Source organism: Carica papaya, chromosome 2 (genome assembly GCF_054855325.1).
Source record: "Carica papaya isolate Zhongbai chromosome 2, ASM5485532v1, whole genome shotgun sequence".
Classification (NCBI taxonomy): Eukaryota; Viridiplantae; Streptophyta; class Magnoliopsida; order Brassicales; family Caricaceae; genus Carica; species Carica papaya.
The window spans coordinates 3,386,324-3,411,641 of NC_142310.1; the positions used below are offsets into that span (position 1 = coordinate 3,386,324).

At 33.5% G+C, this 25,318-nt stretch overlaps 5 protein-coding genes across 6 annotated transcripts; 3 read left to right on the top strand and 2 right to left on the bottom strand.

The window, feature by feature from the left end:
* Positions 1-2,021: 2,021 nt before the first annotated feature.
* Positions 2,022-5,302, top strand: LSF2 (dual specificity protein phosphatase (DsPTP1) family protein). Its single transcript, XM_022048415.2, has 5 exons — positions 2,022-2,357; positions 3,421-3,626; positions 3,977-4,147; positions 4,341-4,552; positions 4,924-5,302. Exons 1-4 carry the CDS (start codon positions 2,069-2,071, stop codon positions 4,542-4,544), a joined length of 870 nt encoding a protein of 289 aa, XP_021904107.2. The 5' UTR covers positions 2,022-2,068; the 3' UTR covers positions 4,545-4,552; positions 4,924-5,302.
* Positions 5,303-5,422: 120 nt separating this feature from the next.
* LOC110819229 (TLC ATP/ADP transporter) lies at positions 5,423-9,951 on the bottom strand. Of its 2 annotated transcripts, XM_088212757.1 has the most exons (13): positions 9,523-9,951; positions 9,240-9,404; positions 8,840-8,938; positions 8,589-8,723; positions 8,421-8,489; positions 8,247-8,343; positions 7,979-8,081; positions 7,377-7,584; positions 6,955-7,068; positions 6,509-6,640; positions 6,204-6,284; positions 5,846-5,962; positions 5,423-5,684 (listed from the first exon to the last, which is right to left on the bottom strand). In XM_088212757.1, exons 1-13 carry the CDS (start codon positions 9,622-9,624, stop codon positions 5,598-5,600), a joined length of 1,509 nt encoding a protein of 502 aa, XP_088068883.1. In that variant the 5' UTR covers positions 9,625-9,951; the 3' UTR covers positions 5,423-5,597. The 2 variants fall into 2 exon arrangements, with proteins under 2 accessions (XP_088068883.1, XP_088068884.1); XM_088212758.1 differs by lacking the exon at positions 9,523-9,951 and having other exon boundaries at positions 8,840-8,918; positions 9,240-9,290.
* Positions 9,952-11,533: 1,582 nt separating this feature from the next.
* LOC110819333 (Haloacid dehalogenase-like hydrolase (HAD) superfamily protein) lies at positions 11,534-16,467 on the top strand. Its single transcript, XM_022048491.2, has 11 exons — positions 11,534-11,749; positions 11,836-11,955; positions 12,182-12,250; positions 12,364-12,468; positions 12,801-12,855; positions 13,368-13,441; positions 14,046-14,129; positions 14,217-14,357; positions 14,847-14,912; positions 15,696-15,805; positions 16,089-16,467. The coding sequence occupies exons 1-11, from the start codon at positions 11,645-11,647 to the stop codon at positions 16,255-16,257; spliced, it is 1,098 nt and encodes a 365-aa protein (XP_021904183.1). The 5' UTR covers positions 11,534-11,644; the 3' UTR covers positions 16,258-16,467.
* Positions 16,468-17,115: 648 nt separating this feature from the next.
* Positions 17,116-21,391, top strand: HEME2 (Uroporphyrinogen decarboxylase). Its single transcript, XM_022048484.2, has 6 exons — positions 17,116-17,399; positions 18,286-18,407; positions 19,346-19,456; positions 19,618-19,806; positions 20,357-20,482; positions 20,620-21,391. The coding sequence occupies exons 1-6, from the start codon at positions 17,285-17,287 to the stop codon at positions 21,145-21,147; spliced, it is 1,191 nt and encodes a 396-aa protein (XP_021904176.1). The 5' UTR covers positions 17,116-17,284; the 3' UTR covers positions 21,148-21,391.
* A 231-nt stretch (positions 21,392-21,622) lies between these two features.
* LOC110819340 (HMG-box (high mobility group) DNA-binding family protein) lies at positions 21,623-23,988 on the bottom strand. Its single transcript, XM_022048498.2, has 7 exons — positions 23,803-23,988; positions 23,497-23,661; positions 23,036-23,123; positions 22,847-22,933; positions 22,371-22,415; positions 22,183-22,283; positions 21,623-22,057 (listed from the first exon to the last, which is right to left on the bottom strand). Exons 1-7 carry the CDS (start codon positions 23,877-23,879, stop codon positions 22,027-22,029), a joined length of 594 nt encoding a protein of 197 aa, XP_021904190.1. The 5' UTR covers positions 23,880-23,988; the 3' UTR covers positions 21,623-22,026.
* Between the last annotated feature and the right edge of the window lie 1,330 nt (positions 23,989-25,318).

Here is a 25,318-nt window from a genome sequence, read left to right on the forward strand (position 1 = left end):
TTAAGTGGTGGTGTGTGATTAGGCTTTTTGTGAAAGCCAATGGTTTTAAGAGCTTTAATTTTTGCAAATGATTCTTTTTGTACATCTGTTTAATAATTAAGTAATGGCAAAAAAAAAATATATATATATTCTTTATTGTCACGCAAGATAATTAAATTAACCACTTTAATTACCATTTCTAATCAATGTGGGTCACCTTCAATTACACAATTAATTTCTTTTTACCATATTATAACAAGCTTCTGAATTTTCTAATTTTTTTTTTTAAAAAGAAAGCATGGTAATCATTATCTAATCAGGCTTTATATATAATAATGGAATGTTAAAATTTATAAGTAAATAAAAATAAGTTATCTAATATATATATATATATATATATATATATATTTAGAGTTTAAATTGTATATTTTGTGGAAGAAGAGCAAATAATCTAAATTCAAAAGGATCAAGGAAGCAGAATTAAGTTGGGGGGGGGGAGGGAATTAAGAGAATTAACAAGTTAACACCGCACACCTGTCCTCCTGTTGTATTAGTGGGGTACTAATTAACACAATCAGGATTTGATTAACTTCATTAATTAACCTAATTAATTATTACACAAAGAACAAAAAATTCCCCAATTGTTGCGTACGAATTAGAAAGAAGATTTTAACATGTACCCGATTCATGCATCGACTACTAGAGGAGGATTCTTCCAAAGAAAACTAAATTGATCGCCTAATTTAATTAATTAATTAATTAAAATTTAATTATTCTTCCATAAAAATAAATTTGTATTGGGGGGATAGAACATATTCTTCTCCCTTCATTGCTGATCTAACAACTAACATGGTGTATATATACATTATGTGTCACCTAAAAAGCCCATTTTTGTACCTTCATTAGCATCAATCTTTTTTAATAATCTAATCCAATGCTACTAACTAAGGTAATTTGGGATCTTTGATTAATTGACCGACGACACGTGTAAAGCTTCGACTCGACAACACTTCGACAAGTGGCACCTTGCTACATACATATGTATATATATATATATATACTTAAACACTTCCATCAAAACACACTTTTGATCCCTATACACAATTTTGATCTCTTTATTCTACTTGTTTATCTATCATTGATTTATCCCTTCAATGGTGGAAAATAAAGAGAAGTGACAAATATTACATGGGGGGCAAAAAAAAAAATAAAGGCTTTAAATATTTTTGAGTTATTTTATATCATATATTACATTTTATTTTAATTATATGGAAATTTTTACCTATTTTTTATATTGAAATTTATGTATAAAAAGGAATAAAAATATTTTATTCTAATAACTATCTTCCTTTGTTTTTTCTTTTTTTTTTTTCCTCTACTTATTTATATTTAAATATTAAAGTGCCATAAAATTTGTAGTTCGTGTTTATCTGAAAATTATATAAAAAAAATATTCCTATTCTTTTTGTTTTTTCTTTTTTAAATTAATTATTTAATTTAGAGATATACATATGTACGGATTATAATACGCTCTGATCTACTCTAATCATGTTGTATCATTTTTTATGTTAATATATTTTTTAAAAATTAAGATATGATTATTTTATAATAATTTTAATTAATAAATATTATTCGTTCATTTTATGGAATAAATTTCGATATCAAGTACGTGAATATAAGAAAAAAAAATATAATTTATTGTATTATTGATAATAATAATACGATAGTTATATGACCTCTGCGTATAAATTAATCACTTTTAACTCAAAATCAAATTAGAAAAGATAAAATATAGTCTTTGACTCAAAAATTAAAAGGTTGGAAATATAAAAAGAGAAACAAAGACCAAAATTTACAATTGATCTTTTATTAATTATATATTTCTATAGATGAGATTAACATTGTGGTTTAAAAAAGAGAATATATATATATATATATATATATATATATATATATAATAAAAGGGTATTATTGTCAAATAGCAGGAAAGGGCATTAAGGTCAAATTATCTACAAGCTACCAAGCCTGTGAATCCACCTGAAACCAGAAGCAGCTGGAAGCAGAATTGAGGGTAAAAAAAAAAAAAATCATGAGTGCCATTGTTAGCAGCAGCTGCCTTTCTTCGTCATTCACATACCCATTTGAAAATGAAGGGTTAATGGCGAAAATCGATAGATCTACATGCAATCCTAGGATTACCAAGAATAGTTCTAAAGTGAACGGGATTTTCTGTAAACTATCTGATAATGGGAATGAGGAAAATCCCATAGGCAAAAATGGTGCTAATGCCAATTTCAGTGCTAAGAGCAGGATGGAAGAGTACAATATAGCCATGAAGAGAATGATGAGGAACCCATACGAGTACCATCATGAATTGGGTCAGTGCAAAGTTTCATCTTTTTAAGTTTATTTGCGAATGTAAGAAAAGATTACCTTAGGTTTATCTTTTAGTTGCCAAAGAAAAAAAGTGAGATTTTCTACTTATCACTGTTAATTTGGGTGTTACATTTCATAGATTTGATTACCCAATTTTAAATACATATATTATTGGGAGGAACAATATTGTCTTAGGACCCTGTTAGCTATTATCCTTCTACTTATGTTGATGAAAAGGTTATACGTTAGAGTAGATATGGATCTATAAAGCACACCCTTTTGGCTTTAATCCTGGCTTTTGTTATATAATATTTGTGATTTAGCTTTTGAAAAACAGTGCGTGTTATTTGGTAAAGGTTGTTAATTTAACCTTTAAATAAATCAAATTTCTTGTTTTTTCAATTGATTTTGCTATTGGCATAATGCTGTAAAGTTAGATTTTTTTTTTTTGTTCCTTTTTGTTGTATGTGCTTTAAAATCATGGAGGGGATTTTTAATTAAATCCACAAATGACAAATCAATATCGGCATTAAATAGAATAAAAAAGATGCATATTATTCAATAGTAATTGAAAACTTTATCTTTGTTGAGTACACCTTGTGTTTGTAGAACTTTTGGACATGTAAAGAGTTTATTGGATGATCGTATTCTTTCTTTTTCCCCTGATTTTCCATAAGCCATATATGCATTGCAAAAAAAGGTTCAAGATTCTAAATTCACTTCGTGAAATAGGTTCAAAGATTTAGTTCTTGGCGGTTTCTGCTTTTGCAAATGATCAAACAATTATCTGTGGGAATTCAAATAATCCAAATAGATGGTTTTTTCTTCTTGGTATCAAAGTAGTGGGCAATAGCACTTCAATACTAGCTTTGCACATTGCATTCTTCGAATGTAACTCACTTTTGTTTGATGACATGAAAGGTTCTAATCTAAACGCGGAATGTTATGGTGGCTGTTTTTGTGTAACTAGCCAGTAAAATAGATAATTTGGTCATGGTTTTGCAGAAAGAGAGGCATGTTTATTGAGTTACTTAAGTATGCTGATCCTTCACGTCCTGTTTTCAGGCATGAACTATACGTTGATAATTGATAATTTGATCGTGGGGTCGCAGCCTCAGAAACCTGAAGACATAGGTCACTTGAAACAGGAAGAGAATGTCGCTTACATTCTAAACCTGCAGCAAGACAAAGATGTCAAGTATTGGGGAATTGACTTGCAATCTATCACAAGAAGATCTCGAGAACTTGGAATCCTTCATATGAGAAGGCCTGTAAGAAATCCTTTTCCAGAGCACCAGCAGACTAGGTAGTTATGGTGCAGTTAATCAAAATTAAAAAGAAAAAGAGGTGTTGTGCAAAGCGATGCATACTACATAAATAATTTAAAAGTAAAATAGGGTTCTAAATGGTGAAAAATTCAACTAGATTCCCTATTTTTTTCTTGTCCTTTGTCAGGTGTATCTCCAGATTTCATGATGACTTTCAACTTTTTCTCTGGTTTTGGCTCTTTCTTTTGTTTAATTTATTATCTTATTTGAGCTAAGGAACAAGCAGTTTTATTCAATTGTTGGAGCTGTGTTTTGAAAGTATAGCTTTTGACACTTATCTCATGTGTTGTTAGGCAAAAGATTTTGATCCAGATTCATTGAGAATTCAGTTACCGAAAGCAGTTTCATCACTGGAGTGGGCCATTTCCGAGGGAAAAGGAAAAGTGTATGTGCATTGCACAGCTGGACTAGGAAGGGCTCCTGCTGTTGCAATTGCTTATATGTTCTGGTTTTGTGGAATGAATGTGAGTCTTGAGAATTTCTATGTTCTGTTGCAATTGCTTATATGTTTTGGTTTTGTGGAATGAATTCCTTTTGTTGCTATTCCATGCATAACTTATTTTATATTGATTCCTTGTTTAAAAAATTTAGAGCTTGATAATTGGAATTCAAGCTCCAATAGACCTCCGAAGTTATCTGAATGTTTGCTATGAACAGTTAAATACAGCGTATGAGACATTGACCTCGAAGAGACCATGTGGACCTAACAAAAGAGCAATACGTGGAGCAACCTACGATCTGGCAAAGAATGATCCATGGAAAGAAGCATTTGATAGCCTTCCAGAACATGCCTTCGAGGATATTGCAGATTGGGAGAGGAACTTGATTCAAGATCGTGTGCGTTCCTTACGTGGAACTTGAGCATTTTGGTAAGGAACTTTTCTTCTCATAACTTATCCAATTAATAAAAAGTTGTCTGAGATAACCAGGTGGCATAATCCAACATTTTGAGGGCTTTACTTCTAACATGTTGAATCAGATCTCTTTTAAAAGAATATATGTCTGAACTGGCAGATCATTCAGTGCACTTGAACAAGTATCTCTTTGCGTTGTCAGTAAAGAAGCTTAAAGATATAAAGAAAAGAAAAAGTGTTGCCAATGAATTTAGGGATGTTGACTTGAATACTATCAATTTTACAGTAACATATTCTCTTCACCGTTGTTTCTCATTCATGAAAACAGTACATGTACCGTATATTTTTCTGTGGCATCCGTTAACAGTTTATCGCACATGCTGCAGGTCTTTTAAGTTATTGGAGGTACCTAATGATATTAAGCCCATATGGAGGGAATTAAAGAAAACCAGGAGAGCAAGATTCTCATAGCCTGGCCTTAAAGTTGACGAGTTTTGAGGGGTATACACTATTGAACATTTTCTATTTATATAGGTACAGTTAGTCATTATGCTATTACAATGAATCTTTGGTTCCTAGGAGGCTCTCAACTTGGCTTCATAACTTAGGGTGCTTGTGCATCAATGAACGATAAATAACGGCAATCTTTTCTTTTTCTTTTTTCTTCGTTCGATCATTTACAATTATATGCTGTAAACGTTTGTAAGAACTTCAAACTGTAATAGAAAACTTGGCTTAGAGCAGCCAATATACTATTCTAGTTCACATGTTTTGGTTATGGGTGATGCTAGTGGCAATCAAGTTTCCCGGATATATATATCGACAGTGTTGAGACTAGGCAAACAAATACACTTAAAAAAAAAAAGAAATTTGGCAAAGAAATGATTGGGTAAGGCAGAAGATAACATTGACTGTTTAAATCAGCAAGTTTGTACGGTGAATCATGTTGCCAGCCATGAAACTGCATCTTTAAAAATCTGGCAGCTCTTGTTACAAAATTACATAAAGTTTATGTAGTCCGAAAGAAATGTAGAAAAATAAGGTATATTTTTGAAAAGTTTCAAGATGTTGAGACAGTTCGGAACTTTGTCAGTTGTGTTTGGCGTTGCCCTAAGTAAAATGCTGTGACAATCCACGCTAAGCATACCTGAAACCAAGAGAAGAATATGAACATTTACTTAGACAATAATACCGGAGTTTCAGGAAACAAGTCCTTTTTTATTCAGAAGCATGTGTGTGTGTGTTTTCATGTATATATGTATCTATATCATAAAAGCTAAATCACAGCAAACTTATTTTTGCACATACTGGTAGGGCATATAGAGAGACAGTTGATATATTTCCATGGAGAGTGCTGAAAAGCAGTTTAAACAATCCTGCTGCTGCAGCATCTCCTAGTCGCTGGATAATTACATCTATGCATACCTGCAGACAGATGAATTAAGAGCACCCATGATGTTAAGGCCATTTCACTGGTTAACAACACCCTCAATGTCTGACAAATTCAACTCCCAAATGAAAAATTGAATACAGAAGATGAGATAAGAACTAGTCATGAATATGCCTTAAGAGTTCCAATGGCTTTATGATGGCTAATATCTAATTAAGAAGGCTGTGAAATACAAATTGCAGCAGTGGTGAAACTTAGTTTGTGTCAGAAACACACCTTAGCTTTGTATTTCTCCTCTTGTGAAACAACAGTAAACAGGAGTTCTCTTCCTGGCCTGGTTACAACATAAGTCACCACCTGCAGAATAATATAATATCAAGCTCCGGGACTTTTTCCACATTACCAAACAACACTACAATGTAATGTTAATGACTTCCAATGGATGGATTAGTGGCAATATAATATCTACGCATGTTGAATAGAACTCAATTTTTTCTTTGGAACTTTTCCAAACAAGTAGAGGTTGACAGTAAAGCAACAGCTGAATGGGTAATTAGATAGAAGGAAAATGATATGCAAACCTTTCTTAGGGTTTCACAAACAGCAACCACTAAAAAGGTTGGCCATACAGCAACTGCAATCAAATTTGAGAAGGCAACTATTGGAGCTGAGCATATTGCAACAGTAACACCAGCAACAGTAAGGATGCGACCCTGTAATAAGTGAAAATAAAAGAAACAAGTCAAAAGATAATCTTAGCTATCAGCAAGTTCTTGTAGATTATGTGCCAAGTCATATATTATAACACGATATCATTGCCAAAAAGATACAAAAATGTCAAGAAATCAGAAGGAAATGGCCAATGGAAGGAGGCATATTACTTCATATCCCAGGAGAATAGAATATCATGAACCTATCCAAGATTCCCAAACAATAGATGGCTCAGTATTTATGATTTTCTTGCGTTAACCAGATATAACAGCAAAAAAAAAAATCAAAATGCCAACATATCTTACAAAGGCTGTACCGTTAGTGTAAGTTGTCCAGCAAGGATAAAAACAGCAATAAAGCTATTGATCTGGGCGAACAATCTTCTTCGGCCAATAGAGCTTGCGACAATCCCAGCAATTACATTCACTTTCTGCAAACAATCCTTTCATCAAAAGTATGCACCATAGGTAAATGACTACTTTTCTTCTTAATATTAAGTAATTATAGTTCAGGGAGACCATTTGTTGTTTAAGCACTCTCCTCTCATATTAATCTATTTTTTGTCCTGAAGACTAAGAACTATTTTGTTAACCAACTATACAGTAAGCACTGATGTATGATTTTACTCAAAAATGATATTTTCTCCGAATTTCATCGATAACCATATAATTTAGTTTTAGACACTGATCAAGACACTAAAGATATACATATCAGAACAAAGGAATGTTTATGTTTTACCTGAAAATAGAAGAATGAGGAGATAACTGCACTAAGCCAAAGGAATAAAGACACATGTAACAGATAAGTTGATGACAGTATAAGCCTCAGTCCATCTAAGATGGCCCAAAACTGAGGCTGTGCGCTGGAGGTAGATGTTTCTGGAGAAGAAATTTTGCTAGTAGCAGCTGTATTCTCATCATTCTCGCTTTGATTAGGATCAGTTTTCCTAACAATAAAAGCAAGAAAAACTAATTAGAGGGATCTGATTCTCAGAGGTTCCGATAGGTCTGTCCTACATGCAAACTGAAGAACATTTTATATCCTAAAAGAACACTTCAAAGTCCTCCGAAGCCACTACGCAGAAGGCATATAATAAGTAGCAGAATATATAGAAAAGCTAAAACTTTTAGCTACTAACAAATTTCATTCTCTGCCAAGTCTACGCCCAATGCTGGTCCAATCACACTATATGGCCGATCAGTACTTGTTTTGACTTGCACATTCTCAAAGATTTCAAGACCCCTCCTTCAGCCCATACCCCAAAGAAAACGAGTAAAAAGAATATTCAAATCCAAAAACTTCCCTATGTACAGATCGCATATGTAAAAACTGAAGCTAACCTTATTGGTGATAGCTCTTCAGGGAGATGGGAAATATCAATGGAGATCCCTTTTGATGTCTGTGCAGCAAGCTCCATTAATAAAGCAGCAAACAAGAGTAGAACTGCAAAGAACAAATCCTTGATTAAAAACAAAATAACAAATGCATTCAGCAAGATAATTTACCAACAAAAGATCCACCCTTTGGTTGAAATAGCTGTGTAGCATCCTATCAAATGCGAGGAAATGAGTTATATCATGCTTGATCCAAAAACAAAGTCATGCATACATGGTCCCAACCAAGCCATTCCGGTGGCAAACAATGACCCAAAGAGTTGGCCAAGTGTGGCACCAGCACCAATGAACCCGAATAATCTTGCACCTGACTGAATTCCAGAGCAGTCATTATAGATTCACAAAATATCATAATCCTTGTAATAAACCAAGTTTGCAATATATGTACCTCATTGTCCATCACATCAATTATTCTAGTCCATGTTGAAGAAATAGTCACAAGATTAAGAAGTGCAACCTTCAAAAAGAAAGAATTCCATCATTCCCAGCAAGATTGATTGTACAAGTAATACTTCTCAGTCAAAACAATTGTTAAATAGCTTAGTCGGTATAATACCCAGAGGAATAATCCAGTTCTCACAGAAATATAAAACCAACTATGGTTTCCCCAACCTACAGAATTAGCAGAACTAGCTCGAACAGTACCGTTCTTTACATCCTCTTTCAATTGAGAAGACGAGGAAACAGACTCCTACAATTGAAATATATCAAGTTCAGCACAAAATGAGATATAATATCAGATTTCTCCCAAGAAATGAGACTCACACTAAAAAAAGAAATACTGCAACATGGACTTCATAAATTTACCTTTGAATTGGATGGCAAAATTTCAGCTGAAGATTCTCGCCAGAGAATGAAAAACACAACAAGTGACAGACTAAAAAACCTGTGTATCATAACCAAAGCCTGGAATTTCAAGAAGCAGCTATTACAAGGCAGATACATAAGAAGTACTAAATTGACACTGGTTGAGATAAGTCAGTAAAACCTCTTTAGTACTTTCTTTTTTATGAACAAAAATATTAATGAAAATGCAGAAACATGTAGAACAAGAATTGATTTTTTCAAAAAATCACACCAGTATCACCATCCATTCTTTTTACTTCTATGATTCTTCTACGTAAATGCATATTGTACTCACTCATACAGGCACAACCCACTAGTTTCCTAATTGTAAATGGTTTAATGAAAGAAAAAATAAAAATACCTTGGATTTAGATAAATTAGGGAAAGAGAGGATAAAAGAGGAAACAGGGGCAGCGATCAACGTGAGAACCAGAGACCCGATGAAGAGACCCGGCAGATTAGATAAACCCAGAGAGATTGCTCCCTCGTCTCGCAATGGCAGCACCACGAAGTATGCACTCAGAATCTGCATTTCCAATGAAAATCAAAACTTTCTTGTAGTCAGTACACATTGATTAGAAACTAGAAGTGGGTCTTTGGATTTGATTTCATATGTTTCAGAAAATTGAGGAATGGAGACTTACAAAGAAGAAGCAGGAGGAGGAGTGGAGCAGAGCAGGAATTTCGTGAGGGTGCACTGTTACCATCGAGGAGACGATCGCATCTAAGCGGGACCTAATACTCATTATGACGATTTTTTCTTTTTCTACAAAAAGGGTATTTTGGATGACAGAGCAAGAGGAGGAAGAGATGGAGAATTGGATCGACGAAGGGAGAAGAAACCCTCCGTCGTTGTTGCTGGTCCAAGCTCAAAACTTTGAAGAACTATGGAGACCACTGTTTCTTCTACTGTTTTTTTTTTTCTTACCAATCAAAAGTAGCGTACTTCTCTTCGTCGGGTACATTGGAGGCATTTTGGCGCCTTCAAAATGAAACATGTTACTGTAAAAAAACATTTTTGAGAAAGTATCATAACAGTATATTAATCATGAACATAATCATCTAGGTGAAGAGAAGAAGCCATCAAAGAAAGTGATTCATTAATAAACAAATTCATCTCAAGTATCAAAACATTATATTGCATGCTTGGATAGAGCATTTATAACTTGATTACAATTTTTAGATATCTAATAACATAAAAACTGAAAAACTAAAATACAAAAAGAAATAATATATTTCAAGTTAAATATATTTTACTCACAAAATTTTAACAGGGATTGGTGAATTGTCTTCAACAATAATACCTAATTCATAAGCTATTTTCAATATAAACATCAATATCATGGATTATGCAAGTTTCACAAATTTAAGATTTATCATTCTCCTCATTTCTACAAAATATATATATATATATATATATATATATATATATATCATTCCATCATCATCTACAAATAACCTCGATATCCATCCACCCTTATTCCTTCAATTTGGCATCAAAACTGAGTTTACATATACTAAGAGGTGGTGGAGTCCACTTCTAAAGTCTCATCTCTTTAATACAGATCTCAAAATCATATTTCCATTAGTAAGATAAAGAAAAATAATATCAACTTATTTACTAGTAAATAAACATCCATCAATTTGTGATAAAAAAATACACAAATCTCTACTCCAAAAATACTCCACAATAAGACATAAACAAATAATCTACCTATATATTTGAGAGAGTTACATTATTAAAGCATAACAGAGAAGTACTGTCACCGCAAATAATATTAAACCTTCAAACTTAAAAAGAATAGTCACATTTTTTGAAAAAATTATTCACAAGTTTCATTGATTTTATCGTATACGGAGCGTATAATGTTAAAATGAATACATTTTCGCACTAATCTACCATAGATATGGATGATATCGTTACAAATATATCATATCATATATTTTACTCTTGTCAAAAACAGGAGATACCAAAGTTTTTTCTATGAGAATGATTGAGAATTTAAAAATGTATTTTATACCTGAAAAATCATGTCGTAAAATATCATATTTAAATTTAATCGTAAATCATTCATATGTAACACATTCTAAACTTCATAAAATTATAAATTTTTGAAGTGATTTATGAATTTTATAAAATCACAACAGTTATAAAAAATTATTCTATAAATTATTACGTAACTTAATAATTGATCATAAATCTCACGACAATTTTATAACTTTTAAACACTATTATTGATAATAAATGATAATATTATTTGTCAGATTCTAAATTTATTCGAACAAACCCAATATCTTGGGTATTATCTTTACAAACCATTAGTAATATCAATATAATTTTAATGTTGTGAACCCCACAAAAAAAAAAAAAAAAAAAAAAATTCAAATCTAATAATAATTTTAAAATTCTGAAATTATCCTTGAAATCTCATAATAAATATTTATTAAATTTTAATAAAAAATAAATGAAAAAGAAAAAAGAATATCCTGAAAACCAAAGCGCTGTCGTATCGTGTGAGACACGTCGCAGCACACGTGCCCCCTGTGAAAGAAGATTTGTGCCCGAGCTGCATGCATCATCATCCTCTTCAACAAAATCCCTTTATTATTATTATATATATATATATATATATTTTTTTTTTAAAAAAGAGAATAATAAAATTTATTCGAAGCAATTTTTTTTTTAGAAGAAAATAAAATCAAAAGGCTAAGAAGAGCAAGCAGGCTCTCTTTGATTGAGTTGATTTTTCTCTTATTTGGGTTCTAATGGACTGCACTTGCAGCAATAACAGAACCCTTTCTCTCTTAATTTCACAGACATCCTCTTTTCGTTTTCCTCTCTCCTTTACCCCTTCAAAGCTCAGCTTATCGGTATGTCTTTCTTTCTTCATTTTCTTCTTAAATTTTTTCCCCTCTTGACATTTGCTGTTTCTTATTAATTGCATGTTTTTCACTAGAAATTAAAGGGTGTTAATCTGGTTAAGCATCGTCTGGTAATCAATAACGCCTTTGGGTTCGACAGAGATGGCTCTGTTAACGGGTTCGATATCACACCCAACAAGCTTTTCATGCAAGAGGTGCGTTATTTGTTAGTTTTCTCTGCTGGGAAATTTCTTTTTTTTTTTTTCTTTTTTCTCCCTATTTTTTATTGCCACGCAGGATGGAAGAAAGTTTTAAGCTTGATATCTGGGTCTGTGATATACACTGCTGTATACTGAAGTCTGTGATGTTCAGCTTCTGGGTCTTGATTTCTTTTCCTCTGAATTTAATGTTGCTTTCCCTTATATGTGTTTGCGTTTTAAGGCAATTGGAGCTGAATATGGAGAAGGTTTTGAAACTTTTAGACAAGATGGGCCTCTTAAAGTTGATGTGGTAACAATTAACAAGTTTTTAGTTGGTGTTTGTTTTGGTTGCTAAAACTTTTGTATTTGTTGTAGTCTTAGCTGAGGATTGTATAACTTACAACAAGTTGTTATTGCAAGTAGGACTTTTTAAATGACAGACTGCAAGAAGGTTTCCTTCAACGAATACGCTATGCCATGAAACCTGACGAGGCATACGGACTTATTTTCTCCTGGGACAATGTTGTGGTAAATTCTTTTAACTTTTTGCTTGTATTTTCAGATTCATGATCCTAAATCTAGATCTGTTGGATTCCTTATGTGTATCTTGGTAGTTTGGAACCGTAAATGGTACACTACAATCAGTTCATAACGTAAAAGGATTTAATTGAATACAAGACAAATCAGTAAATAGCATCTGCGAAGTTATAAGTTTATTCGAAACTTTAACTCATCCTAGAATGCCTGTTTAATGATGGGGTCAAGAGAAGTGTCTCAAGGTGCAAAATTGGACCATTTGCCAATATATTCATATATTGTATATCGTTTTATGGTATTATCTCATAGATGATACATTTCAGGCAGACACTCGAACTTCGAAGGTAAATGCATGGAAGCAACTTGCCTCCGAGGAGGGTAAGCCCAACTCTTTTCCTTTTGAAATGTTATCTTTATGCATCTTAAGCAAAACTTTTTAATTCCTACTTTTCTGGTCTATAGCTTGGTCTATGTGCTATTTCTTTTTCATATTTGATAAATCAACCTATTATTTTCTCCAAGCTCTATGCTTGATTTTCTCAATAGTCAAGTGGAGGTGATCAGGATAACAGTGTTATTAATATCTTCTGACTGTATAAGAGGTTAGATTTGGTATTACCAAGCTCCCTGAGGTTACCTTTAATGTTTAAATATGGTTAAAATATACCTATTTTTGGTGCCGGCATTCCTTGGTCGGGACCATCATATTGCTTTCCCTCTAGGAAGAACTTGAGATTGAATCATTTCATTGTTTGAACCATGTTCAGAATTTCTTTTTCTTTTTTCCTATTAAATGCGGTCCATAACTTGATGTCTGTAGAATGGCTCTTTGAGACGGAAATTGTTATGGTGCTTGATACCATGTAGATTTCTATTTTTATGTTGTGCAGGAAAAGAAATTCCTGAAGCTGATGATGTGCAAAGAATGATGCTTCTTGCAGGTGCTGACCATGTATTGCATAAGGTTTGGGAATTCATTGTCTTTTAGGATATGGGTTTTCAATTTCCTTTACCATATGAATGTTGTTACAATCAGGTAGAGGTTTTATCTGAGGCCTAGGATCTGGCTTTTTTTGGTTTTTTTTTTGCCCTGAATTTCGACAATATGAACCAGGGTTTTAGACTTATCCCAAGAGGGTGCTGCAAGCTAGCAAGAGGTTGCCTAATTGTAACTGTGATGGATATTGTTGTGAAGTAATTATCATCTATTCCTTAATTAGTTGTCAGCCTGTTATTAACTTGTCATTTTCCTACCTTCCATTGTGATTAGTCCGTACATTAACAACTGTAAGATTTTTAGTTATCTTGTAAACATTATAGAGAACGGGGGAGATGAGAGGAAAATTTATTTGCTGTTTAGTTGACAGAGTCTTAGTGGCAGATACTAGGTAGTTCTAATGTTATGTCTGAAGCTAACATTTATTTTGTTGTTCTTATGATACTTCCCCATCTTAGGAGTGCTTGCTTGTAACAATCTTCTTTTCGGAAAGATTAATATTATTGTTTTAGTTTGTTATGACTCATCACTTTTAGTTATATACTGTGTCTTACTACCACAAAATTTCCAGGTGTTGTTCTGGGAGAAGGCACAAAGTGAAGTTGAGAGATTAAAGTTGAGGTTTTCACAGATATATTATAATAATCTCCTCACAGTAAGATCTTCTTAGTTGATCCTGTAAATTTTATTTTTATGTTGCAACCTCAACAAGTTAAAATTGCTAATATTATTCTTCATTCAGCTAATGAAACCAGTGGACGGACTGGAAGAGTGGCTTGACGCAGTGTCCACAGCCCGCATCCCTTGTGCTGTTGTTTCAAGTTTAAATCGGAGAAACATGGTCGATGCCCTAGAGCGGATGGGACTGTTAAAATATTTCCAGGTTAAAAATTTTTTGCTTAGAAATAAGAGAGAAGGCCACTAGTTCCTGTAATAGTCTATATATATGGTCCAGCTTGTGCAATCTGGGTTATTGTTTTGAGGGCCTAGTTAAAAGTTAAAACTTTTTCTGTTCAATAATTTTCTGTTACTGGCACAAACCTGCCATCTTCATCATTTTCTTTGTCTTTTGACCTCTGTTTGATCTTTTTTCCCTCAGGAAACTTGTTGCATTTTCGCATTTCATTTGTTATTTCTGAAGAAAGTCAAATAGAGCATTTGGGGGCCTGGCATAGTCTTTAGCTATATTCTCTACGAATGAGATTTGCCACTTCATTTATGACCACAATGGATCACTTAGTAATGAGAGCTTCCAATAAAATTTGCCATATTACATAGTTGACGCAAATTTATGAAAGTTTCTTTTCATTATTCCAGTTCAAACCTTTGCTGGTGTTTCCTGGAACTGACATCTGTATTTTTAAAACTTCAGGCAGTAGTTTCAGAGGAAGATGGCATGGAGTCAATAGCTCATAGATTTCTTTCTGCAGCTATGAAGGTATATCCACTTCCTATGATTCATGCATTAAATATGACGTTTATCTTATATAAATTTGAAGGTTGTCAGCCAGTAAGTCTATCACCAGTTGGTGTTATAGTTAATTTTCATGCATGACCTAGTATAAAATTTTTAATTTCTAGACTAATGTTTCTTCAAGATATTCCTCTTGTATTTGACAATGTTTAGCATGTTATCTGCCCTCAATTAAGATTACAGCATCCACGCAAAAAAATAAAAATAAAAATAAAAATAAAATAAAACTTAAGATGATAGCATGATATGAATAGGCTGAGGAATTTGCTAATTGTCTTTAGCATATAGATTTTTCAATTTCTTATTACAAGCCTTGTGCTGATTTCTCACTTAACTGATGAACTAATTCTGCTGCCGAGTTATGGAAGGCATGGCTAAGACCTGTTTTGGAGAAGGTTAAGAGCATTTACTGTGTTTCTGCGAGTAGGATTTCCAAAATGCTTTTTTTTTTTAAAAAAAAAGGATTTCCAAAATGCTTGTTTAGGCATCCCTTAAAAGCATTACTAGGTGCTTGATTCCTCTGCTTTGCATGTTCTGGTTCTTCTTGAAATTCAAAGCACTTAATAACATATGGTGGAAGTTGCTAGCAGAATGGTATCCCAGATAAGGCAGTTAAAAAAACACTGAAATGTTACTTGTTCTTTCATGAAATCTTTGAGCATGACATTGTCACTACGAAAATGAAAAACCAAGAAAGTGCTGATGTCACAGTTGTTTTTGATATGTTTGCGTGTAAGTTCCTTGCAGTTGGACCGGAAACCATCCAAGTGTGTGGTGTTTGAGGATGATCCCAGAGGCATAACTGCAGCTCACAACTGCACTATGATGGCTGTGGCATTAATCGGCACTCACCCCGCGTATGTATCCACCCTGCTACCACTTTATGCATACAACCATGTCCGTGCACACAAGCTGCTAGTATAATAGCTTTAGAAAGAAGCATGTATGAAAGCACATATTCATGTATGCACAAAATGCCTGCAACAACTCAAAACTATTCTTCTCTAACGTGTATCCTTATCTGTACATATGTTCATATCTATCCGGACCGGTGGGCAAATAGAAGTTCATGGTGTTTTCCTCGCCATATAAATTTGTAGTCTTTGCGCTGTACTAATTTACTGGTGTGGAGATCTGCAGGTATGATCTTGTCCAGGCTGATCTTGCAATTGGGAACTTTAACGAGCTTTCAGTGATCAACCTCCGGAGATTATTTGCTAATAAGGGCTCTACTTTCATGGACAGACAAAAGCAGATAATTAAGGATGCCCCTCCAAAAAGAAAGCTCACTGTTGACACCATCTTTTGATTCCATTTCACTCAGCTTGACATTCTTTCTTTTCCAATTTTCTCCCTGTAATTAAGCGTTCGAGCATCGTCTAATCTTGTCTAGCCTGCCCTTGTTTTTACCTTTCTCATTTAAGGACATTCTTTTACTATATATTGTACTAATAATTGTATGTATCAACTGTTGTATTGTGATTTAAAATCAGGAGTAGATGGAGATAGAATCTTGGCATTCTTGTTTCCTGGATGTCGATCATCCATCATTCTTTATCAACTATTTAAAATTTGTGTTTATTAACTTGTAAAAATAATGTATGCCTGTGCTATATGTATTATGTCAACTAACTTGGACAATCAATATATTCATGTACTTTATCAGCATAATATATATTTAATAATATTTTATTTATAGATTATTTTTTGATTTTCACAAAAATAGAGATTGGAGATTCAACTCTGTGACTCGTACCATTATTAATTTAAAAAAAGGATGTAAAATATGTGTATGATGAATTTTTACATCATATACGTACATACATTTTGTTATCTTTTAGTCTAATAAATTAATTTCATAAGATTTTATAAAATATTAAATAGTATCATATATCATAATAATTTTAACAAATAAATTTATGAATGTATTCTTTTTATAATATTTTTTAATATTTAATTTTTAAAAAAAATTAATTACAATAGAATTCTTAAATATGATTGTTATTTAATATTTTTGGTATTTAATAAAGAATTGGTTTTTAATTAAAATAAATAAATCTATTTAAAAGATATAAAATACAAGAACTTGGAACAATTAATATTAATTAAGAAAGAAAGAATGAAAGTCAAGGCTGACATGGCGAGGAAAGGACAAAGTAGAGGAAGTAGATTGGCAAATTTGGCTGCCCTTATCATCATCTTTCTATCATCTCTGATCTCTCTGCTTGTCAATCTAATGGTCTTTTTTCTCTTCACAGCAACAGAGATGCCAACTCGTTTCAGACCCTGAGAGATTTAAAGCCCCAAGTCTCATCCTTTTTCCAGCCTCCCAAACAATGTCTTGCATGTATAGCAGTACCAGCTCCGTGCCTTCTTTCTCTGCTCTTTCAATTTCTCCTCGGAAATCTCTATCGTCTTCGAAACCCCAAATTACTCGCTGTTCCCTTGGAGGTAGTTCCCAAACTCGGTCTCACATGGGTTGGTTTGTTTTTCCATTTTTCAGAACCTATTCTCTATGCTTGGTCTGGCTGCCGGGAAAATGTGGGAACTTGGAAATGAACATGAGTCAAACTTCCTGCTTTCTGGGATTTTTCATCATTTTGGAACATAATTTCTGTATTGCTTAGCTGAGCTGTATTAGATTTGATTTCACTACTTTTCTTTGCAATCAAATGCGGTATGAAGTCGCAATTTTTATTTCATTTCCTCTTTGTTAAGTGGCTAGAGCTAGTTGGGTAAGATTTATTACGGTTAATTGGGCTTAATTGTGCTCAAGCAAACTCTATTTTGAGTATAACTCATTCTTATGTGAATTGTTTATAAATTATCCTGGGGAAAAGTATGTTCATTCTTTTTTTTTTCAACTTTCAAGAGGATAAAATTTTACTATAGTTAGACATTACAGTTCAATAAGAAATTATTTTAAAACCCTTATATGGTGAATGATTGCTTGGGACTTAGGAGAATAGAGAAGGGTATTCAATGAAATTGTTGATATGGTTTGTGGGCATTGTTGATGGTGATATTTTATAGAAAATGAGGCTTACTTATTTGAGTAATTGGTTTGAATAGGTATGATTTTGCTAGCGTATCGGTGTAGCATAACAAAGTTGTAAGGTTGTACATAAAGTTGTTAGCTTTAGCTACAAATTAGGTGGTGGGAAATGTCTAACCTCATTGCCTATGCATTTCCAACTAGCATATGTTGCGGGTTTCGGAGTATGTCTGACCAATTGTGTTCAAGAGGTTATCATGAGTATTTGACATATCACATTTACTCACTATTCATCATGTTGATGGTTGTGGCTTCTAACCATCTATACAATTCTGATTATAGGGACAGTTGCTGAACCTAAAGTCGTTTCTGTAGCTGAGCCACTGTTGCTTAATGCTGTTAGAGGGAAAGATGTTGAAAGACCCCCAGTTTGGCTTATGAGGCAAGCTGGTAGATATATGAAGGCAGGTTTATATATAATTTTTTATGGACTTTTTTCTAATGCTTGTATTATGTGTTTGTAAGGTTCATTCAAAAGTTTTTCCCTTTGGTAAGTTGCCTGCAGATGGCACTAAAATTATGACTGAAAACTTTAACTTTATTTTTGGTTGTTATCACTATTTACCCTTCTTAGAAGAAAGGGTTTTGCCGATTAAACTTTTGACTCCCAACTGATTGAACAGATGCTTTCTCCTCTTCCACCAAAATGAGGGTTGCATGTTCCTGTGGGAATGAAAATGCTTGACAAGCACACGTGCAACAAACTAGGTTTCAAATTGCAAATGTAAATATCTTTGGTCGTATGGCTTCTGCTTGTTTTCTTTCGGCTGTAATTAGGAGTGCTCTTAAAGAATTTTTGCTTCATGCGTGTTTTATTTCCTCTCTCCGCAAGTTTGGGAAGAATTAGGAAAAGTAGAATGCATCAGAGAAGAGCTATTTTTGCAGGGTTATTGGTATTGTGGTTGTAGTAAAATGAAAGGCTCTTTAAGGACTTCTCCGACCTCTTAGCTACTCTGTGGTAGGATGACATTTTTGGCATTTCTTTGGGTTAAGACTTATGTGTTGTATATGGGTATCTCCATGGCTATTTTGCAAAGAGATTGGACTGCAGTCTTGTATTGTTTGTTGTTTTCTCTTTCTGTATTCTTTTAAGGAGGACCTCCTATTCTCTGTTGATATACTCTCATCCCTTTTCTCCTTGATAATTTTTATTTTTAGTTTGTGCTGTCGATTCTGTTTATCTTTTGGAACTTGCTATATCCATGCTTTTCATGATATCTTTTCTATCTCTATCGTTGTCGTTTAAGTCATTGTCATCATATACTTAGCATCTCCTTAACATATATATAAACACACATATGTTGACTTGGAACTCACATGCTGAGTACTTGTTATGATATAGAGTTATCAAATTATTTGCGAGAAGTATCCATCATTTCGTGACAGGTCCGAGAATGTTGATCTCGTGGTAGAGATATCTTTGCAGCCATGGAATGTCTTTAAGCCAGATGGGGTAAGATATTGTTCGTTTTGCGTTTATGCACAAACAAACCACACAAGCTTAGTGCTCTATATTTGAACCTGAAAATCATCATATCATTTACATTGCTGTTACTCATCTCTTTTAATTGGCTCTTACATCTTTTATGTTTTATATATTGGTTGGTCTCATAGGTAATTTTATTCTCAGACATTCTCACACCACTGTCTGGAATGAATATACCTTTTGATATCGTGAAAGGAAAGGGTCCTGTTATATTTAATCCACTACATTCAGCTGATGATGTTGACCAAGTCAGAGAATTCATTCCGGAGGAATCAGTTCCATATGTTGGCAAAGCATTAACAACGTTACGGAAAGAGGTCTGACTAGCCTTTTTTTCCCCTAAATTTATGTTCTTGATTGTTATATTGCCTTTATTATGCTGACTACTCCTTTTAGATATAACCTCCTATGTTAGTCGTATGTTCGGTTAGATAGTAATCGTTTGAAAGATCAACTCATTTTAACATCTATGGTTGGGAACTATGATTAGATAACCAAAATTAGGTTGAGGGCAACAAGATAACTACCAATAAATAAGGGTTAATTTTCTGGAAGGAGTTGTGAATGTACAGAGAAAAAATGATGGGTGCCTTAGGAACTTGGAATCATGAGGCCATTGTAGTCCACCTTTTGATCATTATTTCCCGACTTAAATCTGTATCTCGTAGCTTTTCAAGCTCTATGCAAGAATCAGGCATGTGTAACCATATCTCTGGCTTTTGCATATACATAATCCGTTGGAGGACTCCAACCAGATTTGCCATACATCTCGATGTGTTTTATGCTTGTTCAATAATAAACATTAGATAAATTCACTTATCTTGGTTGTAAGAATCATAGGAGTTCACCTGTGTGCTTTCTTTATAGGTAAATAATGAGGCAGCAGTGCTAGGTTTCGTCGGGGCTCCTTTCACGTTGGCATCATATGTCGTTGAAGGTGGTTCATCAAAGCATTTTTCAAAGATAAAAGGACTAGCTTTCTCTCAACCCAAGGTAAATTTTCTATCCTCTTCTGTTTAGGATCCTTAAGATCAAATATTTTATCTAACAGACTCTGCTAACCAATATAACAAAAATAATGGTCTAAAGATTGGTTGATACTACCTAGTGGCTATCTTTTCCTTCCATAGGTTCTCCATTCATTGCTTCAGAAATTCTCAACCTCAATGGCAAAGTACATTCAGTACCAAGCTGATAATGGAGCTCAAGCTGTTCAAATTTTCGACTCATGGGCCACAGAGCTTAGTCCTGTAGATTTTGAGGAGTTCAGTCTGCCTTACTTGAAGCAGATTGTTGATACAGTGAGACAGACTCATCCAGATCTTCCTTTAATACTATATGCCAGTGGATCTGGAGGCTTGCTTGAGAGGCTAGCTCTGACCAGCATTGACGTAGTCAGCTTGGACTGGACAGTTGACATGGCTGAAGGAAGAAGGCGGCTAGGAGCTGATATGGCAGTTCAAGGAAACGTGGATCCTGGTGTTCTTTTCGGTTCCAAAGAGTTCATCACAAGTCGAATAATCGATACAGTTAGAAAAGCTGGCAGAGGGAAACATATTTTGAATCTTGGCCATGGCATTAAAGTAGGGACACCAGAGGAGAATGTAGCTCATTTCTTTGAGGTTGCTAAAGGAATTAGATACTCGGATCTGGAATAACATAAGACACTATGCAAAATCTGAGTTTCATTTGTTATTAGACTCTTGTTTTAATCCCTTGATTCTTTGTTTTTAAGGCTGCTCCAAGGTGAAGAATTGCTTGGCGTTGTTAAAATTTTCAGTTTCTTGAATTCATTCTAAGCTGGATGACATTATCTTGACAATAATGGTGTACCAAAATGAAGAATTCAAATTTTGCAATGATAACACATGCGGCATTTTGACCTCTTGTGAACTTGAAGCATGAGGATTGTTGATTCTTTTTGAAGTCTTATAATGGTAAGCATATTATAATGTCCAATGAAATGGCATATTGATGTCCTACAGGAACAGTACTCTTGCAATTATCATCATCATAACTTGGGTTTAACAAGTAATTTGCACTCCTATTATGTTTAATACCAAACTTAATGCACTAAATCATCATAGAATGCAAGCCTTGCAAATTCAGCTTTACCATTTTAATCACCTGGAATGTAATAAGTTTTGAGTAAGCCAAAAAGCTTCTTTTTCTTTTTTGAATACAATATCCAAAATGATAAAAGTGGTAACTCTTTGAAGAAAAATTTCTGGACAAAAATATAGACAAAAGCACACAAAAGCTTCCTTCTCTCTCAAACATGGTCTCTCTCGCTATCCAAAATGACATTAACAAAGTGGATGGACCCAAAATAAAGAAGATATCCGCCATTCTTTAATAAAATGCTGAACTCCAAAGTCCTACTCTTACTATACAATAGCCAAAAGACTTGCCTTGAGAATACAGCTAATGGTAAAATTTCGTGTAGACTTTCCACCATGTTGATTCAGTGGTCCCATTAACCCAAAAATGTCCAACAAGGGAACCTCCAGCACACAAAATCACTTCAATCTGAATTCTCAACTGAATATCCATGGTTGCAGCATGTCCCTGTTTTATGGTAAAAAAGGTCAAGTTAGTAGTGGAAAATATCAAAACAATATAATGTGAGCCGAACTTGGTGAGGACAACTAGACAAATCAAGCCTTGGTTTCTAACCAGAAACTATGTCATACCATTCATGAGAAAACCCATTTCCTCCAGACCAGTAAATCCCATTACTGTCAGTTGAATCAAAGTCCTCGTAGTCTCCATAAGACTCAATCATTTGGAAGTGCTAAAATATAAAACAGTTAGGAGAAGGAAAGGGGTATATCCAGCTTGCATGACGATGATGTTTTAGTGAATATTCAGTAGTACAAACCTTATCCAATTTTCCAACCATAACAGAATCAGCTTCATCATCGACCTGCATTGATCATAATATCATTCTATAATCTTCAAAAACACAGATTTGGAAGTATGAAGTCATGGCATGCCCATATTATGAAGAACAAAATGTTATGAAACGCATTGAAGCTAAAAGGGATTGGTGGGCTCAATATTGACAATAGGAGTCAATGGAATTGAAGATATCATATTAAGGATTTCCCTAGACAATAAACACATTTGACCATGATTCTTTTGTTCTCCATTTCAATTCACAGTACAACTAACCAACCAAGTTCATGGATTGCCAATAAACAAGACAAATCATAGTCCAATTAACTTAAACATATCGTTGATCTCTTCAATATAAGCATTTTGGTGAACAGACCAGGAGATCAAAGTGCATCGATTACCTCAAACATAATGTTAACCTCTTCAATTAAAGCATTTAGATCAAAGTTCATTAATTACCTTGAACATATCTTTAACCTCTTCAATCAAAGCTTTTTCATAGGCTGAGCTCACTTTCTTAGATTGAAGGACATAAGGTAGCCTCTCCTGCAATACAAAAACCATATGTAACTTAGATAATCAGAGCAAGAAACTAATATTAAAACGATTCATGAGTATGATCCACAATAATTTTCAATTACTCAATACCTCCTCAGACATGTTCTTCCAAGTTTCAAAGGCTTCTATATCAATATTAATGGAATCTGCCAGCTTGCAGCTCTCCATAAACTTCTCCCTGTGTTTGGAAAAAAAAAAAAAAAGCCATAACATCAACCACTTTTGTTCTACAAATTTTATATTTTGACATTGCTTCTTACTAAGTTCACATTTTTCACCAGTCCCTTTCTCCATTTTCTCAGCAACCAAACAGAAATTGCAGAATAATGAGAAGAAAATGGTGATTCAATGTATTAGCCATCAAATAGAAACCCGTTTATGCGAACGGGTGCTATCACAAAGGAGCACATTACGAGCAAGAGTCCGTCCACGAATCAGAGAGAAACCAAAATGGCCACACCAGAAAATTTTTCAAAAAAAAAAAAAATTCCTTTCTCGAATATACAACAAACAAAAACCATATGAAGATTACTGGAAGTGAGAAAGCTTACACGAAGAACCGAAAAGGCGATCTGGGCTGCTCACTATAACTGCTCTGTTCGATAGCTTTCGGCTTCCCGCTAATGCCTTTGAATCTTTTAACTTCCTTCATCTTCTTCCCTTCACAATCATGCATGTCGGCCAAAGCAATTGGCACCATTACACCACATCGATCGCTGCATCAAAAACCCATCTCAAAAATCAAAATCATAAACTCTAAAGAAAATACCCCAAAGAGCATTAACGTAAATATAACAACTGTATAATAATATAAATATACATATACACATATGTATGTTGAATACGTAAATATATACCATTTTTCAAAAGCACTTCCATCAGGACCACGGGGAACTGCATGGACCCTTTTACGGGTCCTGGGCGGAATCACCATTAAAGCACCTTCTTCGAGCTCTGCAACTTTTGCTCGCTTAAAATTCCTCTGCTCTTATAATCGAACTACATGCTTATTTCTTAATTATTCAAAATCAAAAAATAACTCCTGAAAAAAGGTTAAATAGATTTCTTTTTTATCAATATCCAAGGAGTACTCCACTTTTTTATGTCACCACCCAATTAGAAAACGCCACTTGGCGAAAGTGAATACTAGTTAAACGAACGAATGCACTTTAGCAAACCCCAAATGGCGCGCAAATTTTTTCTTTTTCTCTACAAAAAATTGATTTTAGAAAAATTAAAAAAAAAAAAGAGAGAGAAAAGAATTTCCCGCGATAACCTGAAAGTGAGAAGGAGGTTAATGGCGCATAATAATTAAAATAATAAGGTAATGGGAACGAACAGCCAATGAGAATCGGACACGTTGAATGAGGGGGATGATAGCGTCTTACAACTGTCAGAATCAAGCTACGTGAGACAGTGACGAATGAGAGAGGATAGTGGCCACGTCACCCATCACAGGCCGTCAATTTTAGTATTCTCGTATAAGACAAAACGGGATGGGGAGGGTTTTTTGCCGTTTTTGCGCTGGTTGCGTGTGCGATAAACGGGCGATTTGAGAATTGAGATTGATTGATTTGTTGCCGCTCGTAATTGTTTATTTCAATAATTATAAAAACATTTAAAGATTATAAAATTTAAACTGTAGTAATGAAATTTAAAATATATATATTTTTGGACTAATTTTGTTCACTAAAAATTATTTAGATTTTTGTAAAAAGTGAGTTAGTTGATAATTATGTGAAGTTTAATTAGGGGTCTAATCAGATTTAACAAATCTCTCTTCAAATGATAACCTCGGAGTTGGTCATTAATAGTATTTGGCACTTCATATTGTAGTTAACCTTAATTACTATTATGTATCTATAAATAGATATATATATATATATCCATCTCTGTCTTCTAAACTTTTTGGTATATTTTAATAATTATTTTTAATTTTTTACTTATTTAATTCTCAATTTAAGTAAAATAATATATTAAAATTATAGTATATTCGTAATAATATAGTACGCGACGTAACATTATTTAAAAATAACAACGTTGAAATAATAAAATTCAGTTATAAAAAATTAATTATTTAAAAATATGCCGAAATACTTTGTAACTCACTATATTATTTGATTTTTTTATATTTATTTTCTATATTTTTCTTATTTTATTTTAATTCAATATTTTAAAATTTGTATCGATTTAATCTTCAATATTAATGTTAAGTGTTAGATTATCAATTATGTATTCAGTTGTTAATACTGATAATCGAATTGATAAAAATTTAAAAATATATAATTAAAATAAATAAATAAAATAATTTAAAAATAGTACTTTGGCCGAAAAATTTGGATACTATTAGATTAGTTTGTGGGTGCTATTAAA

Coding starts and splice junctions, on each gene's coding strand:
- LSF2 (XM_022048415.2), top strand. CDS start 2,069: ATGAGTGCCATTGTTAGCAGCAGCTGCCTTTCTTCGTCATTCACATAC. Junction 2,358..3,420: donor CGAGTACCATCATGAATTGG/GTCAGTGCAAAG, acceptor TCCTGTTTTCAG/GCATGAACTATACGTTGATA. Junction 3,627..3,976: donor TCCTTCATATGAGAAGGCCT/GTAAGAAATCCT, acceptor ATGTGTTGTTAG/GCAAAAGATTTTGATCCAGA.
- LOC110819229 (XM_088212757.1), bottom strand. CDS start 9,624: ATGAGTATTAGGTCCCGCTTAGATGCGATCGTCTCCTCGATGGTAACA. Junction 8,724..8,839: donor TTTTGCCATCCAATTCAAAG/GTAAATTTATGA, acceptor TTTCAATTGTAG/GAGTCTGTTTCCTCGTCTTC. Junction 5,963..6,203: donor AGGAGAAATACAAAGCTAAG/GTGTGTTTCTGA, acceptor ATCTGTCTGCAG/GTATGCATAGATGTAATTAT.
- LOC110819333 (XM_022048491.2), top strand. CDS start 11,645: ATGGACTGCACTTGCAGCAATAACAGAACCCTTTCTCTCTTAATTTCA. Junction 12,469..12,800: donor TCTCCTGGGACAATGTTGTG/GTAAATTCTTTT, acceptor GATACATTTCAG/GCAGACACTCGAACTTCGAA. Junction 12,856..13,367: donor GCAACTTGCCTCCGAGGAGG/GTAAGCCCAACT, acceptor TATGTTGTGCAG/GAAAAGAAATTCCTGAAGCT.
- HEME2 (XM_022048484.2), top strand. CDS start 17,285: ATGTCTTGCATGTATAGCAGTACCAGCTCCGTGCCTTCTTTCTCTGCT. Junction 19,457..19,617: donor ATGTCTTTAAGCCAGATGGG/GTAAGATATTGT, acceptor TTGGTCTCATAG/GTAATTTTATTCTCAGACAT. Junction 19,807..20,356: donor TAACAACGTTACGGAAAGAG/GTCTGACTAGCC, acceptor CTTTCTTTATAG/GTAAATAATGAGGCAGCAGT.
- LOC110819340 (XM_022048498.2), bottom strand. CDS start 23,879: ATGGTGATTCCGCCCAGGACCCGTAAAAGGGTCCATGCAGTTCCCCGT. Junction 23,124..23,496: donor TCGCCTTTTCGGTTCTTCGT/GTAAGCTTTCTC, acceptor TTCCAAACACAG/GGAGAAGTTTATGGAGAGCT. Junction 22,934..23,035: donor GGAAGAACATGTCTGAGGAG/GTATTGAGTAAT, acceptor TTTGTATTGCAG/GAGAGGCTACCTTATGTCCT.